This window comes from Saccopteryx bilineata, chromosome 2, assembly GCF_036850765.1.
Source record: "Saccopteryx bilineata isolate mSacBil1 chromosome 2, mSacBil1_pri_phased_curated, whole genome shotgun sequence".
In the NCBI taxonomy this organism is placed as follows: Eukaryota; Metazoa; Chordata; class Mammalia; order Chiroptera; family Emballonuridae; genus Saccopteryx; species Saccopteryx bilineata.
Window position 1 is genome coordinate 177,416,547 of NC_089491.1, and position 17,210 is coordinate 177,433,756.

Below are 17,210 nucleotides of genomic sequence, written 5' to 3' on the forward strand. Positions count from 1 at the left end.
GGTATGTCCATACATTGGGCAGACGCTCTACCCACTGAGCCACTGGCCAGGGCCAAGATTAATTTTGATTAGGGTAGATTTGATTGGGACTTGGGAAAGGACTCAGGAAAGGGTCTTAACGATGTAAGTATGAGGTAAGGCTTGGAAGTAGAAGTAAATAGGTTGTGTTTTGTTGTTGGAGCTATTTGGGGTGGCAAGAAAGCAGGGTGAGTGAATGGGCTCAGATGAAGCAGGAAAAAAAGTAGTTGTGTCCTGTAGTTTGAAGATTTTGATGTGACCAGTCATTATAATTGTAGCTTTCAAAAACAGTTTCTGAAAAACACAGCTTTCAATGTGGCTTGGGGATCAGAGGAGAGGTGGGACAGAAATGGCAATAGCCTTTTGGTGGAAACGACAGGGAGTAGGAGGACGCCAGAAACTTTCAGAGGGAGAAGGGGACATAGTGGCTAATATTGACCAGAAATTACCCACGAGGAGGTAGGGCTGCGGAACGACGCCTTTGGGGACCCGGCAACAACCCTAAAGGGCAGCCGGCAAAGCCCACAACCAACCCGGATGCTGCCTGCAAGGGCAGAAGCCCACTCAGGCTCCTCCCGCCCGCACGTGGCCCAGCGCCCCCGTCATGCTTCTCCCCGCTCTTCTCCTTCCGCCCCGCGTTCCTCGCGGGGTTGAAGAGCTCCTCCAGCCCAGCCTCTTCGGCTCCGCCCCGCGACCGTCGCCCTGCCAACGTCAGTTCAGCCAAGCCGAGGCGGAGCCTGGGCGCTGGGTTTGGCCGGAGGGTGGTTTCCTTCCTTAGTCTCACGCTGGGCTGCCGGCGCGCGTCGGCGGATGGCATGGCGGGAGCTCCGGACGAGCGCGGGCCGGGCCCCGCGGCCGGGGAGCAGCAGCCCCGCGTCGCGTGTCCAGCCTTCGCCGAGAGGCTGGGGCAGGGGAAGCCCCAGCAAGGGTTCCTCTCCAGCTTCTTCTCCAGCAACCAGAAGTGCCAGCTCATGCTCCTGAAGACTCTGCAGACAAGTAGGAGCTGGCCTGGAGGCTGGGGGTCGGCGGCTGAGGTCTGAGGGCCGCGGGCACAGACAGGCCCGGGCTCAGTCCCGAGTGCGGCATGGGCGGCTTTGGGCGCCGAGGCCAGGCAGATTCGGCTTCATGGGCGCGGGCTGAGGTGGCGGTAGTGGTGGTTGTGGTGCGTCTGGGTTCGGTTTCCTTATCGGAGCAGGCGCTGAGGCGCCCTTCAGACCTATTCCTGCCGTGGAGTGAACGGGCTCCGGCTTAGGAGTTTGCCCCTTTCGACTGCTCTCACTGGCTTGACGGTCTGATTTCTTATGTAAGTGATGCAGCAGCGTGGAGACTTTGAAGTCTGGTGAAGCAGTTTTGAAGAGCCACGTTACTAAGGCATACTTACTGCTGGCAGTGCAATAATCGAGTTTTACAAACCTACACTACGTTAACTTTTTTTACATAGACTTCCTAAATTTACTTCAGACACATTTAGAAATCTAAGTCTTGTATTTTGTTTTATTTTACTTTGTATAATTTTATTTTTAAGTGATAGGAGGAGAGATAGTACATGCGCCTCAACCGGGTTCCACCAGGCAACTCTGTCTGGGAGGATGCACCCTCCAGTCAACGGAGCTATTCTCAGCGCTGGGCCCACGCTGGCACCAACCGAGCTGTGTTCAGCGCCTGAGGCTGACGTTGGGACCAGTGGAGCCACTGGCTGGGGAAGGGAAGGGAGAGAAGGGGGAGAGAAACCAGGAGAGAAGTAGATGGTCGTTTCTCCTGTGTGCCCTGACCGGGAATCAAACCCAGAACTTCATACGCCAGGCCGACGCTCTATCCACTGAGCAAACCGGCCAGGGCCAGAAATTAGTCTTCAATGTACTTGTCCCAAAACCAGGTTACTGTTGAATACCTACCCTGTCACAGTTTAAAAATCAACCATCCAAAGATTTTCCAGCCTGCTTCGAGATCATCTGCACTTAGGGAATCAAAGGAGTTGGGAGGTGGAAGTCGAGTAGAAGGAATGATGACATTGTATTTACAATATCAAACACCTTCCAGGTTCTGGTGTGGGAAAATACTAAGATGGCTAAATATCTTGCCTTTAAGATGTTTCAGTGGGACACAGTGGAAAGAACATGGGATGCAGTTAGATATTGGTTCAAATTCTGGTCCCTTTCCCTGTTAGGTTTTAAAGAGTGATTTAACTCTCTGATACCCTCATTCCTGTCTGAAAAAAAAAAAAAGGGGTGGGGGACAGAGAGGGTTAAAAACACCTTCTTTTAGGGTTGTGAAGGAATAGAGCTTATTAGTGTGAGGTGCCAGCATATCAGGAACCAAATATAAAAGCCAAACAGTGGAGGAAAAGTTGAGATAGGATGTGAGGTGCTGAACATGAATCGCAGTAGGAATGAGCTGGCCTCAGCCTTGCATGGGGAGTGCTACTGGGACAACCTGTTCATATTAAAGCATCAACCTGCAGCTTTGAAATTCTATACCCGAGGTAGGAGTGATGCCAGAAACCAAGCATTATGGGAGAACTTTGTTTTCTTTTTCTTCAAAGCAAATTGATTCTAAAATACTGCAGGCCCCTTTTAAAGTACAAAACCACTGTGCTCCTGCAATTTTTGTGTAAGAGGACTGTTGATTTTTATTTTATTTTCTTTTTTAGAAATTTTATTCATTTTATTATTTTTTTTCTCTTTTTTTTTTTTATAAATTTTTATTAATGGTAATGGGATGACATTAATAAATCAGGGTACATATATTCAAAGAAAACATGTCTAGGTTATTTTGTCATCAAATTATGTTGCAAACCCCTCGCCCAAAGTCAGATTGTCCTCCGTCACCCTCTATCTAGTTCTCTGTGCCCCTCCCCCTCCCCCTAACTCTCTCCCTCCCTCCCTCCCATGTCCTCCCTCCCCCCCCACCCTTGGTAACCACCACACTCTTGTCCATGTCTCTTAGTCTCATTTTTATGTTCCACCAATGTATGGAATCATGTAGTTCTTGTTTTTTTCTGATTTGCTTATTTCACTCCTTATAATGTTATCAAGATCCCACCATTTTGCTGTAAATGATCTGATGTCATCATTTCTTATGGCTGAGTAGTATTCCATAGTGTATATGTGCCACATCTTCTTTATCCAGTCTTCTATTGAAGGGCTTTTTGGTTGTTTCCATGTCTTGGCCACTGTGAACAGTGCTGCAATGAACATGGGGCTACATGTGTCTTCACGTATCAATGTTTCTGAGGTTTTGGGGTATATACCCAGTAGAGGGATTGCTGGGTCATAAGGTAGTTCTATTTGCAGTTTTTTGAGGAACCACCATACTTTCCTCCATAATGGTTGTACTACTTTACAGTCCCACCAACAGTGAATGAGGGTTCCTTTTTCTCCACAGCCTCTCCAACATTTGCTATTACCCGTCTTGTTGATAATAGCTAATCTAACAGGAGTGAGGTGGTATCTTATTGTAGTTTTGATTTGCATTTCTCTAATAACTAATGAAGCTGAGCATCTTTTCATATATCTGTTGGCCATTTGTATCTCTTCCTGGGAGAAGTGTCTGTTCATGTCCTCTTCCCATTTTTTTATTGGATTGTTTGTTTGTTTGTTGTTGAGTTTTATGAGTTCTTTGTAAATTTTGGATATTAGGCCCTTATCTGAGCTGTCGTTTGAAAATATCAGTTCCCATATAGTTGGCTGTCTGTTTATTTTGATATCAGTTTCTCTTGCTGAGCAAAAACTTTTAATTCTGATGTAGTCCCATTCATTTATCTTTGCCTTCACTTCTCTTGCCATTGGAGTCAAGTTCATAAAATGTTCTTTAAAACCCAGGTCCATGAGTTTAGTACCTATGTCTTCTTCTATGTACTTTATTGTTTCAGGTCTTATATTTAGGTCTTTGATCCATTTTGAATTAATTTTAGTACACGGGGACAGGCTGTAGTCGAGTTTCATTCTTTTGCATGTGGCTTTCCAGTTTTCCCAACACCATTTGTTGAAGAGGCTTTCTTTTCTCCATTGTGTGTTGTTGGCCCCTTTATCAAAGATTATTTGACCATATATATGTGGTTTTAAGAAATTTTATTCATTTTAGAGAGGTAGGGGGAGAGAAAGAGAGCGAGCGAGCAGGGGGATGAGCAGTAAGCATCAACTCCCATATGTGCCTTGACCAGGCAAGCCAGGGGTTTCAAACCAATAACCTCAGTGTTCCATGTCAGTGCTTTATCCACAGCGCCACCTCAGGTCAGGCAGAGGACTGTTGATTTTTAAATCCACTTCAACTTGGTTAAAAATCTCTTAGTTGCTTGAGTAATAATGCAATTGATATGGTGCCAGACACCTGGTATACACTAAATAATACTTATCATTAATAATTATTTTACTGTTAACCCACTTAAGAGGAGGCAGGTTAGTAAAGCAGTAGTCTAACCTAACTTTATCATCCCACTACTACTTTTCTTTTACTTTCCTTTTTTTGCTTTTAATACTGTAAAAACACCCCTTAATTTCCTGTTCTATTTTTTTTTTTGCTTATGTCTTATATTTGCTGTGCATTTATACTCTCAGACAGGATGTCCATGTGAAAAATTATTAGAGGCATTTGGTTTCATTGCATTTTCCTGTAATTGTCATTGGCTCACAGACTCTTAGAAGTGGAATGGTCTTCAGGAGTTACAGGCTTTTCCACCCTATACAGGAAAACCTCTGTGCCATCACTGACCAGAATGTTTATAGACCTCTGCTTGAACAGTTATTTGTTCTTTGAGGCTACTTGTCTATTGTATCAAAAGCTTTAATTGTTGGAGAAATCTTTCTCATACTGAGTTGAAATCTGCCCATGTAGCTTCTACCTTTGATCTTTGTTCTATCCTTTGAAGAAATATTGATTGACTTAATTCCCACATGGCACCTCTTCAAATACCTGAAGCTGCGGTGGTCCTAGTTAAGTCTTTCTCCTTTTCAAACCCACAAATCCTTTCTCTTTTATTGAACATAGTCCTGTACTAGTCTAATTGCCTTCCCTTGTGGAAGAGTAGGTCTCATGTGGTGTTCAGAATGGGACACTGTTTCCAGTGTGGTTTGACTCAGATAGACAACAGTGGGACTGCTTATTGCCTTCCTCTAAATCTGGCTACTATGCTGCTGTTCCTTTCTATGCTTTTAGCTCAAAATTCCCTCTGTCTTTGATCATTTAACTAAAAATAGCCTATAAAAGCATACTTGATATTATCTAGGATGTGTGGTAGTCCCCATCTTGGTATTTATATTAGTGTTATGTTCTGTTAACGTGTTGCTTTTATGTTAATTTAAGCCTATCTTTTTTAAAACCAATTTTAATATAGTATTATTTCATTAAGATTTGTGAATTGCTTTTTGATAATATACTGCTATATGGATAATTTAGTTGGCTATTTTTCCATTTAGCATACATAATTGAGTCAATATCTTTTTAGATCCATATGTCAAACTTCTACTTGATGCCATGAAGCACTCAGGTTGGTAAGTAAATCATTTTGAAGTGCTGCTTTATATTCTGGCTACTCTGAACAAACCCTCCACTACTGGAACTACTTGTATTTCACTTTAGGCAACAATGCCTTTTCCATAGGGTAGGTGATATTAATTGGCTGCATTCTCTCCAGACAAGCCTTATTCTTTTTAGACATCTGCTGTAACTCTAAATCTCTGGGTCTACTGTTGACTTTGGTTATTTAGTGAAGAGAATGCTTACAATATTTCTTGTAAGGAATTACTAAACCTGGCTTTTCCACTGTGCCATCCTCAGCATTGTGCCTCAATGGAGAAGAAGTCTTAGCTTGTTATGCAGGACCCATCTAGGTGTTGTTTAACTTGGAGGGGATTAGAGGAAGTGACTTCTGAGGTCTACCTCTTGGAACTCCATCATATTTCCAGTATGGTCCTAGTTCGTTGACCAAACACTTTATGGAATCATAAAGTTCATAGAATTTGAAGTAGGATAGATTTCAGAGACAATTTCCTTATTTTACAAATGAAAACCAAGTCCTGTGGGCGTTAAGTTGCTTTCCCAATGTTTCCTATGTGTCAGTAGTGGAAGGGGTTTGAATCGGGTCTTGTGGCCCAGGCTGTTTCCTTGTGCCACGTGCACACTCAGGTTGGTAATGCTTCTGGACATTGTCTCTAATTCATTCTTGCCTTTTAGTGCTGTTGACAGAGAAAGACACTTCTCTTGTGAAGATTGTAATGGAAATGTCAGCGGAGGTTTTGATGCTTCCATGTCTCAGGTAGGCATTTTCACTAACTTATTTTCTTTCCTTCAATTCTTCTGATACTTACTGAGGACCTTCCACATGCTGGGGATTCTGTTCGGTAGACTGTGTGTGGGGTTCAGAAAATGAGTTAGTCATGGTCCTTACTCTTAAGAAGCTTACACTTTTTCAGGGGAGATAAGAGATGAACACAGACAATGACAGAACTTGAGGCAGCTTATACCTATAGGTTTTAGGTGGGCATGGTTACCACAGTGGGACAGTGAGATGCTTGACTAAAAGCTGGCAAGAAATTCAGCTAAAGGATATAAAGCCTCTTTAGGGCAAAGAAGACAAAAGACTGTTGCCCAGACAGGAGAAGCATGAGCAGAGGTGGAGTGCTGGGAAAGAACAAGGTGTATTTGGGGAATGGTATGTTGTCTAGTTTACTGAAGGAAAATAGGGCTGGAAAGAAGGGAAGCCATATGGTGGGAGGCTTTTTTTTTGGGGGGGTATATTTTATTATTATTATTTATTTATTTTTAAATTGTTTTTATTTATTCATTTTAGAGGAGACAGAAAGAGATAGAGAGAGAGAGAGAGAGAGAGAGAGAGAAGGGGGGAGGAGCAGGAAGCATCAACTCCCATATGTGCCTTGACTGGGCAAGCCCAGGGTTTTGAACCGGCGACCTCAGCATTCCAGGTCGACACTTGATCCACTGCGCCACCACAGGTCAGGCTTATTATTATTTTTTAAAATTTTATTTAGAAAATTAAATTTAACAGGGTGACATTGATCAATAAGAGTACATAGGTTTCAGGTAAACATTTCTATAGCATTTAAACTGTTGATTATGTTGTATACACATAACACAAAGTCAGATCATTTTCCGTCCCCTTACATTTGTCCTTCTTTACACCCTTCCCCTATCCCCTCTCCTTGGTAATCACTTCACTTTTATCTGTGTCCATGAGCCTCAGTTTTATATCCCACCTATGTGTGAAGTCATATAGTTCTTAGCTTTTTCTGATTTACTTATTTCATTTAGTATAATGTTCCCAAGGTCCATCCATGTTGTCATAAATGGCAATGTCATCATTTTTTTTTATGTCATCATTTCTTACTGCTGAGTAGTATTCCATAGTATATATGTACCACATCTTCTTCATGCAGTCCTCTATTGAGGACACTTTGGGTGTTTCCATGTCTTGGCCACTGTGAATAATGCTACAATGAACATGGAGGTGCATGTGTCTTTACGTACCAATGTTTTCGAGTTTTTGGGGACCCTGTAGAGGGATTGCTGGGTCATAAGGTAGTTCTATTCTTAGTTTTTTGAGGAACCACCATACTTTCTCCCGTATTGGTTGTAGGGGGAGGCTTTGAATGCTGAGCTAAGGAGTTTCTCCTTTACATGGTAAGAGGCATATATGCCTTTGAAAGTTTTTGATTAGGGGAATGAGATTTCTCATCTGTAAAATATGGGTAATGATTGTATCTATCTTATAGAATGGTTATGAGAATTAAGTGAGACATTTCTTATAAAGTGTTTATCATAGAAAGCATAGTAATGTTCCGTACATGTTATTAATTTTAAGTCATTGCAAGGTTTTGAGAGACTCTTGGAAGTGGTAGATAGATTTTGTTGTGATGAGGGTAGATGAAGGTGTTGTAACTAGTTTCATCTTGAATATAACTCACATCTAACTGCACTTGTTTCTTGATGGGGAATATTATATATATTTTGGTTATTTACAGCTATTTCACTATAATCATGGGCAAAAGCACAGGGGTGAGGGCTCTGGGTTTTGGAGTTAGGTAGACTTGAGTTCAAATCCTAGTTCCCCTGCTAATTAGCTGTGGGGCTTGGGCAATTTATTCACCTTATTCTTAGTTTTCTCATTTGTAAATTAGTACAATTTACAACTGCTCTTAAGGTTTATTCATGGAATACTTTGAGTTATAGGTATTACTTTGTAGTTTTATGAAACCATGTAGTATATTTCTTTTGTTCAACATTATGAGATTCTTCCATGTTGTTTTTTATACTTTTGGTTTATTTAGTTTCACTGTTAGCATGTCTATACTGTAGTTTACCTTATTTAATATTGACTCTTTTCAACTTTGTTATTTTGAACAAAGCTGCTGTGAATATTTTTTAACTTTTCTCTGGTGCACATATGCAAAAGTTACTCCAAAGTATTTGCCTAGAAGTGGAATTACTGGGTCATTTGGTATGCATATATTTGACTTTCACAGATAATGCCAAGAACTTTTCTTCCTATGGTGCCCGGTGGACAGCACTCTTCTGATTGCTCTTTTGTTAGCTCACCTTTCTCTATCAGTCCTTAAATGTTGAAGTCCCTTAATCCTTGGTGTTAGATTCCCTTCTTTTTCACATTGTACTCTGCCAAGGGGATCTCATTTACTTTCCTAGGTCAGAGTTCTCTTGAACTCTGCATCCTTATATCCATGCTCCCACTTAATACCCACACTTGGTTGTCTTAACAGCACCTCAGACCTGACTAATCCAGGTCTAAATTACTGATTTTTTTTACTATCCCCTTATCCTACCTAATCTGGTCTTTTTAGTTTTACATATTTCATTGAATGACACCACCATCCATCCTATTACACAAACCAGAAAGAAGGGATTTGATTCCCTTCCCATATTCTATCACCAAATTTTACCTAATTTTCCTCCTAGATACCATTTTTGGCTCCTACTATCCTAGTTCAGGTACCATTACCTCTTGCCCAGAATACTTCATTAGCCTTCAGCTTATGTCTCTGTATCCAATTTTGGTCATACTCATCTTATTTTTCCAACTATAGTCAAAGGATAAAAACAAAAGCACCACCCATTTCACTACTGCCTTTCAGTGATTTCCCATTGATCTCAGGATAAAGACAAGGTGTTCAGTTATTTGGCCACTGCTGACCTCATCAACTTTGTCTCATGCCTGCCACCTCAAACTCTGTGCTTCAGCAGTGTCGGCCTGCTTCCAGCTTCTAAAACATTCTGTCCTTCAGCCCTCCCCACACACTTCGCATAGGTGTGTTCTCTGTCTGCTCTGCTCCCTTTCTGTCTCCTCACATTCACTTCCAGTCATCCATTAGATTCCACTGTAAACATTCCTTCCACTGAAAAACCTTTCCGAAACTTCCAGACCAGGTCTGGCATTCTCCTTGTAAGTACTCATGACAACCTCTTGTTTTTCTTCATGACAGCAGTCATTGAATATATTTAAGCATTTTGGTAAATAATGATTAATTTCTATCTCTGTTAGTAGATTGCAAATCTACTAATAGTTCTCAATAAATATTAGATTAATAAATGGATATTGAATTAATGTATATGAAATATCTAGCACATATCCCAGTGCCTGGCACATAGAAAGTGTGCACTGAATGGTAACTGTTATTATTAGAATCCCTCGTGTCTTTATTATTCTTATAGGGGTCTGCTCAGGGTGCTGTTGGCTCTTTATACTGCTTTCTGAAGGTCTTTCTGAGGATTTTTCCTGGCAATTCTAGTAGAGTGGGCAGTGGTGGTCATTCATTGTTGATTCGTTGCTTATTTAGAAACTTGATAAGAAGCATTTTACATATATTCTCATTTAATTCTCACGATTATATGAGGTAGGTACTCTATCTCCTTTCTCTAGTTGAGGAAACTGAGGCACAAGGAAGTTAAGAAAGTTGGCCCTGGCTTGACCAGGTGGTGGTGCAGTGGATAGAGCATCAGTCTGGGACACTGAGGACCCAGGTTCCAGACCCTGAGGTTGCTGGCTTGAGTGTGGGCTCATCTGGCTTGAGCATGGGCTCATCTGGCTTGAGTGCGGGCTCACCATCTTGAGTGTGGGGTCGCCGCCTTGCGCAAGTGGTTATTGGCTCAGCTGGAGCCTCCTGGTCAAGACACATATGAGAAAGCAATCAATGAACAACTGAGGAGCTGCAACTATGAGTTGATGCTTCTCCTCTCTCTCCCTTCCTGTCTGTTCCTCTCTCTTTCTCTCTAAGAAAAAAAAAAAAGAAACTTGCTCTAGGTACTGAGTAAGTAAGGAATGGGGCTAGAATTTGAATCTATCATTTCATTCCAAAGTCCATGCTCTAAATACAATGTGTGGAGTCCAAGCCACACTGATACAGTCCGCCCAATGAGGACAGTATGTGAAGAAGTGTCCTTAATCTAAGTGCTCATATAGTTCAGAGAGAAGAGAAGGGAGAAGTTAGTCATTGGGAAAGCTTAAAGGAACAAGTAGTTAAGACTGGGTCCTAATGGATAGATAGGTGTGGGGTCAGTGGTGAAAAATGGGTGGAGGCAATACAAGCAGATGAGTCCCTCTCGTGTCAGAGAAAGACTAGAACTCTTGAAATGAGAGATTTTAGACATAACCAAACTTTTCTTGTCTTGGTGCCTCCTAGATTGTTTTGTGCCAGAATAATATCGGTAATCAGGCTCATATGAACAGAGTGGTCACGCACGAGCTCATTCATACCTTTGATCATTGTCGTGCTCATATTGACTGGTTCACCAATGTCAAACATTTGGCTTGCTCAGAGGTGAGTTTTATTGTAGAAGTTACCTTCTTCCCCCTCCCAACACTGTGTTTGAAGAATTTATTCAAGTATAATTAATTTAAACATATTCCTTTTCTTACTGTCAAACTTCCAAGTTAGTCTTGAATTACTGTTTCTAACTATTGAATACAATTGAGACAAAACAAGAGATATTTTAAGTATTTTTTAAAAAAATTGTATCAAATATAACCCTTAAATTCTAATAATAGCGATGATTAACTTTAGTTATAATAAACTATTTCTTAAGGAATAAACTATATAACATAAAAAATAAGGATAGTTACCATTTACTGAGGGTTGTGTGCCAAACAGTGTTCTGTTTGTGGATTCTTTTTTTTTTTAAGTAAACATATCCTCAAGACTTTATTGTCACATAATAAAACAAAATCTGAAGCTTAAAACTGAATAATTTGACCTTTTCTCTTATCTCCTCCCAGGTCAAAATGCTTATATCTCAATAGTCAGCATTCTCTTAGATCTGCATGCAGTTGGGCTCAATGCATTTAAGCCTCAGCGCAACCTTTGTAGTTTTAGCCTTTTTGTGGAAAATTGACTTAGTCTGCCCACCATTGCCATTCTGCTTCTTGTCATAATGTTGCTTTCCCTGTGCATACAGAGGCTCCTTGCCCTTCTTCTTCTGTTACTTTGTGGGGTTGATGCTTGCCACAATTCTTACCGAAAGTCCGGTGGATTTTAGGAACATTCACCATGTTGTGAGAATGTTATTGGTACATAGAATGTTTGTTGATTCTTATGTGATCTTAATAACAACCCATATAAATTGATACTCTATCGTCACTTTATATATGTGGAAAGTGAGGCATTTGTTTAGATTTTATAGTTTAGTAAGTGGAAGAGGCAGGATTATAACCAGGGTATTTTTTTTTAAGTGAGAGAGAGAAAGAGAGACAGGAAGGGGAGAGAGATGAGAAGCATCAACTCATAGTTGCAGCACCTTCGTTGTTCATTGATTGCTTCTTATATTGCGTCCCAGGTTGACTGACGCTCTATCCACTGTGCCACCACCAGTCAGGCAACAACCAGGTTTCCTAACTGGATTTCTATGCTGCCTTTATAGGTGCTCTTTTCTTGCTCTAGATCAGTGGTAGTCAACCTGGTCCCTACCGCCCCCTAGTGTGCGTTCCAGCTTTCATGGTGGGCAGTAGTAGAGCAACCAAAGTATAAATAAAAAGATAGATTTAACTATAGTAAGTTGTTTTATAAAGATTTATTCTGCCAAACTTAGCGAAAATCCTACATAAAGTACTTGGTAAGTAATTATTATTATATGCTTTAACTTGCTGTAACTCTGCTCTATAAATTTTATAAAGTAAAGTTACTTCCCTACTTTATAAATCACCATTACTGTGGAACCGGTGGGCGGTTAGAAAATTTTACTACTAACAGAGATACAAAAGTGGGTGGTAGGTATAAAAGGTTGACTACCCCTGCTCTAGAGTCTCAAAAATACAACATAAGACGATATTTATTATTAAGCACTTTGGATTGCTATCAGAAATGTAAATAAATATAAATATAAATACGCTTCTTGAGAGACATGAGTATTTCATATTTACATTTCATTAATTGAAGAGTGCAATATGCTGAGAAGTTAAAAAACTAATATAAATGTCAAGCTTATACTTTATAATTCAGATTTTTTTTTCTTTTTTCCTTGAAATTAATAAGCGACCCTACTGCTTCTCATTATAACTCATATTATTTGGAGAGTAGACTGAATCCTGAATCGTTAAATAGGTCATTCTCTCAGGTGTTATGAGAATTAATTCCTGTTAGCTAAAATGTATAAGTCCTTGAACTCTTCAGAGGAATAAAGGCCACATTATTGTCAAGTAACAAGAAGTGGGTCATTCCATTTGCAATGAATTTTCAAAAATGTAGCCAGGTTAGCTTTATCTATAGAATCTATGCCAGTTGTTCCAAGATTTTTTCATCTATTAAAGCTGCTTTATACTTTGCGTATTTAATTTTTTTAAGTGAAAAGAGGGGAGATAGACTCCTACATGTGCCCTGACCAGGACCTACCTGGCAAACCCCACCTGGGGCCAATGCTCAGACCAACCAAGTTGTCCTTAGCACCTGGGGCCAGTGCTCAGACCAACCAAGCTATCCTTAGCACCCGGGTCTAGTTGAGCCGCTGGCTGTGAGAGGGAAAGAGAGAGAGAAGTGGGAGTGGGAGGAGATGAGAAGCAGATGGTCACTTCTCATGTGTGCCCTGACAAGGGATTGAACCTGGGACGTCTGCATGCTGGGCCGACACTCTATGCACTGAGTTAGCCTGCTAGAGCGAAGCTGCTTTTTACTTAAAAAATGTGGTAAATTAGAAACCAAGTCCTAACTTCAGGTTGTCATGCACACCCCAGTCCAGTGCATTTAGCATTGTCTAATATAGCTCTTGGATATCTGCTCTCTCTTTTTTTTTTGTATTTTTTCTGAAGTGAGAAGCTGGCAGGCAGAGACGGACTCCTGCATGCGCCCGACTGGGATTCACCCAGCACGCCCGCTAGGGGGTGATGCTCTGCCCATCTGGGGCATTGCTCTGTTGCAACCGGAGCCATTCTAGTGCCTGAGACAGAGGCCATGGAGGTATCCTCAGTGCCTGGGCCTGCTCCAATGGAGCCTTGCTGCGGGAGGAGAAGAGAGAGATAGAGAGAAAGCAGAGGGGGAAGAATGGAGAAGCAGATGGATGCTTTTCCTGTGTGCCTTGGCCAGGAATCAAACCTGGGACTTCTGCACACAGGGTTAACGCTCTACTGCTGAGCCAACTGGCCAGGGCCTCTGCTCTGTCAACTAAATAACTTCTGGAGCTGAGAGAGTTTTAAAAAGTGTTTTAAAAAAGTCTTACAGTTACCCTGATCTCAGTAAAACATGCTACTTTTGCATTCTTTGCAATAAAGAAAATTGGTTGATATAAAGGTATAGAGCACGAGCACTTATTTTCGTTTGCCTTCTGTCTTTTTGATAGGTCCGAGCTGCTAACCTTAGTGGAGACTGCTCACTTGTAAATGAAATATTTAGGTTACGTTTTGGATTAAAGCAACACTATCAGGTAACTAACATGAAATCACTTACCTTTAAAAGTGCTAAGAGTGGAGATAATGAAGAAATGAGAAGTACATTTGGTATTTGGAATTTTGAAGAACTAGTTGTGTGAAAAGAATACAAACTGTACAGCATTTACGCCAAATAGATGGAATTTAGTTCTGTTTTATAGTTTGGGGCAAGCTGTGTGACAGAGAATTTAATAGTGATGAGAAGTATTAAGATCTCCTCGGGATACCTTTGGATAGGGGTAGATAAGGAATGGAAGTGAAATCACAGCCTGTCTTTTATCCTTGCAGTCCTGGACTTACATTTTAAAACTACCACAGTATTTTCAAGACAAAAAAGTAATACCTTTCAGAAGAGACTACACTGCAGCACAGGTTATGGCTGGATATTAGTGCACCTTAAAGGTGTATGATGTCATAGCAAAGTTTTGGATTGTACAGATTTGATTATGATGAACTGAGCTGAGAGAGACTTTGTAAACAAAACAAAACAAAACAAAGCCAATAACAAAAACCAAAGAGAAAACTAGAGGCAAGATCATCCTGTTAGAAAGCTTTGCTGTCATGTCATACATCTAGCTGCTGTAGATGGACACAGAAGAGAGTATAGAACCAATGGACTGATAATGACTGTGAGCAGATCTGCCAACAGCAACCAAGGGGCTCTGTGTCCACATGGCGGAGAAATGCTGGTCACAGATTTTCTATGAGAGGAGATGGCTGTGCCCGTTTGTGAGCGTTATAAGCATCAGGACAGCAGTTTCAACCAGATACAATAAGGATAGCTTTGGAACAACAGAAAGGCCCTTGGTTCTCTAGAGAAGACAGTGACTAAATCTGGGGTGGAGGGTAGAAAGTCAAAGTGAACTTAAGAGACACTGTGAAGGTAGTGAATGGGAGCTAGAAGAAAAGCCTGCTGCCTGCGGAGGGTGATGACTTAGATAAGACTTGTGCTTTCAGCCTGTGCTAAGTCAGCTTAGTGACACATGTTTTCTGTGCCCTTGAATCCTGCTTTTTTGGTAGATTCAGCTTGGGCTGCATTTCACTGAGCTGTTGCTCTGGCTCTCAGTGGGAAGGGCGGAAGTAGGGTTCACATCGGCACACCCAGAGAAGAGGGTAATGTGGTTAGAGCATATGATCCAGGGCACTGAGTTGTTGCCAAAGGAGTGTCTCTCTTTTTTTTTTACCTTGGGTAGCAGCAGCAGCAAACAAATACGACTAGGAACAGGATAGTAAGTATGTGGAGGTAGCGGAAGACTGATTGAGGGAAAAGTTTTAGGAAATGGGAGTCCTGCTTTTGTACTCAAGAAATATAAACATCAACTGTAGTAGCCTGACCAGGTTGTGGCGCAGTGATAGAACAATGACCTGGGATGCTGAGGACCCAGATTTGAAACCCCAAGGTCGCCTGTTTGAGTGCAGGCTCATCAACATGAACCCATGGTCTCTGACGTGAGCCTAAAGGTTGCTGGCTTGATGTCCAAGGTCTCTGGCTTAGCTCAAGGTTGCTAGCATGAGCAAGGGATCACTGGCTTGGCTGGAGCCTCCCCCCCACTCATCTTTCCTCCACCCTTGTCAAGACATATATGAGAAGTAATCACTGAATAGCTAAAGTGCCACAACTACAAGTTGATGCTTCTCTCTCTGTCTCTTGATTAAAAAAAAAATCAACAACAGTAACATTGCATACTGATGCAAAGAACACTCAGAAACAAACAAACAGAAAATGTTTGATTTTTCTATTTCCCTGAGAAGTATATGTGTGGTTTCCTGTTACCTGCAAGGGATAGTGCTTCTCTCAAAGGAAAAGTTACCTAGCACTGGTCAGCTGCAATGGAAGAGAGTTGCAGAAATAAAGCATATTTTAAATTTATTTAAATTTTATTAAAAATTCAACCAGAACCTTGCTTATCCACTTTTCTGTGATTTTACAGATTGGAAGCTATTGTTTGGCAAACACTGCCTAGAACTTCAGAGAATGACATCTGCGTATATTATTGGAAAGGATGAGAAAATTGGAGACGATCTTACTTATACCTAAATAATTTTAGATTGAGTTAAACATGCTCCATAATTTAAGTTATGTTTCTTCTTTGGAATCACAGAATAAAATAATAGGAAAATGGTTTTTGATTATGGTTCAGATATTATAGACAGTATTATTTTATGATTAAATTTTCACATAAAATTAAAGCCGCATACTTTTCTTTCTCCTTAGACTTGTGTGAGAGACAGAGCCATTCTTTCTATCCTGGCTGTTAGGAACATCAGCAAAGAAGTAGCTGAAAAGGCTGTCGATGAAGTTTTTGAATCTTGTTTCAATGACCATGAACCTTTTGGAAGGATCCCACATAACAAGACTTATGCAAGATATGCTCATAGAGACTTTCAAAACCGTGATCGATATTACTCAAATATATGAAGACAATGACATTTTATGTTATAGAGCTTCAGTGATCAAGGAGAAAATATGGTTCTCAAGTGCACAAACCTATAAAACATAAACAATCAAATACAGATAAAACATATATATATATTTTTGTTTTATGCATGATTTCATACATTGGTGGAACATAAAAACGAGACTAAGAGACATGGACAGGAGTGTGGTGGTTACCAGGGGTGGGGGGAGGGAGGATGCAGGAGGAAGGAGGGAGAGAGTTAGGGGGAGAGGGAGGGGCACAGAGAAAACTAGATAGAGGGTGACGGAGGACAATCTGACTCTGGGCGAGGGGTATGCAACATAATTTAATGACAAGATAACCTAGACATGTTTTCTTTGAATATATGTACCCTGATTTATTAATGTCATCCCATTAACATTAATAAAAATTTATTTAAAAAAAGCACACATTTTTACTTAAAAACACACACACACAAAAATAAATACAGATAAAACAGAAGATTCTGATTTTAGCATATGATTGAAAAAGTGACTGGTGAAAACTGAAACTCCAAGGCAAAAAATTGTATCTTTATAGCTAACCATTGGTAAATAAGGCAAATAAATTACATTTTTATATTTTCTACATTGTACTTGTATTTTTTATTATTGTGATTTTATTTTTATTACATATGATTATTTTAGATTTGATTAAGAAACCTGTGAAGTGATATCCTTGTATGATGTTAGGCAACCACTGTTGGTATTTACATTAAGTGGAAAGAAAATGTACCATTCTCATTATAGGAAATTTATTGAGATGTTTGATTAAAACATATAAGGAATGAAAGTTGGAAATAATTCATTCAGTGATCAATGTTTTTCCACTTCCTGTTCTTCTTTCAACATGTACCATATTTCCCATGTATAAGACGC

At 40.5% G+C, this 17,210-nt stretch overlaps 1 protein-coding gene and 1 pseudogene across 6 annotated transcripts; one reads left to right on the forward strand and one right to left on the reverse strand.

The window, feature by feature from the left end:
- The first annotated feature begins 731 nt into the window (after positions 1–731).
- ATP23 (ATP23 metallopeptidase and ATP synthase assembly factor homolog) lies at positions 732–16,927 on the forward strand. Of its 6 annotated transcripts, none has more exons than XM_066258857.1 (6): positions 732–1,014; positions 5,462–5,507; positions 6,190–6,271; positions 10,665–10,802; positions 13,807–13,890; positions 16,110–16,927. In XM_066258857.1, the coding sequence occupies exons 1-6, from the start codon at positions 834–836 to the stop codon at positions 16,311–16,313; spliced, it is 735 nt and encodes a 244-aa protein (XP_066114954.1). In that variant the 5' UTR covers positions 732–833; the 3' UTR covers positions 16,314–16,927. The 6 variants fall into 6 exon arrangements, with proteins under 6 accessions (XP_066114954.1, XP_066114949.1, XP_066114950.1 ...); XM_066258854.1 differs by having other exon boundaries at positions 890–1,014; positions 5,433–5,507; XM_066258852.1 differs by lacking the exon at positions 13,807–13,890 and having other exon boundaries at positions 735–1,014.
- LOC136323074 (large ribosomal subunit protein eL42-like) lies at positions 11,216–11,530 on the reverse strand (annotated as a pseudogene).
- Positions 16,928–17,210: the final 283 nt, after the last annotated feature.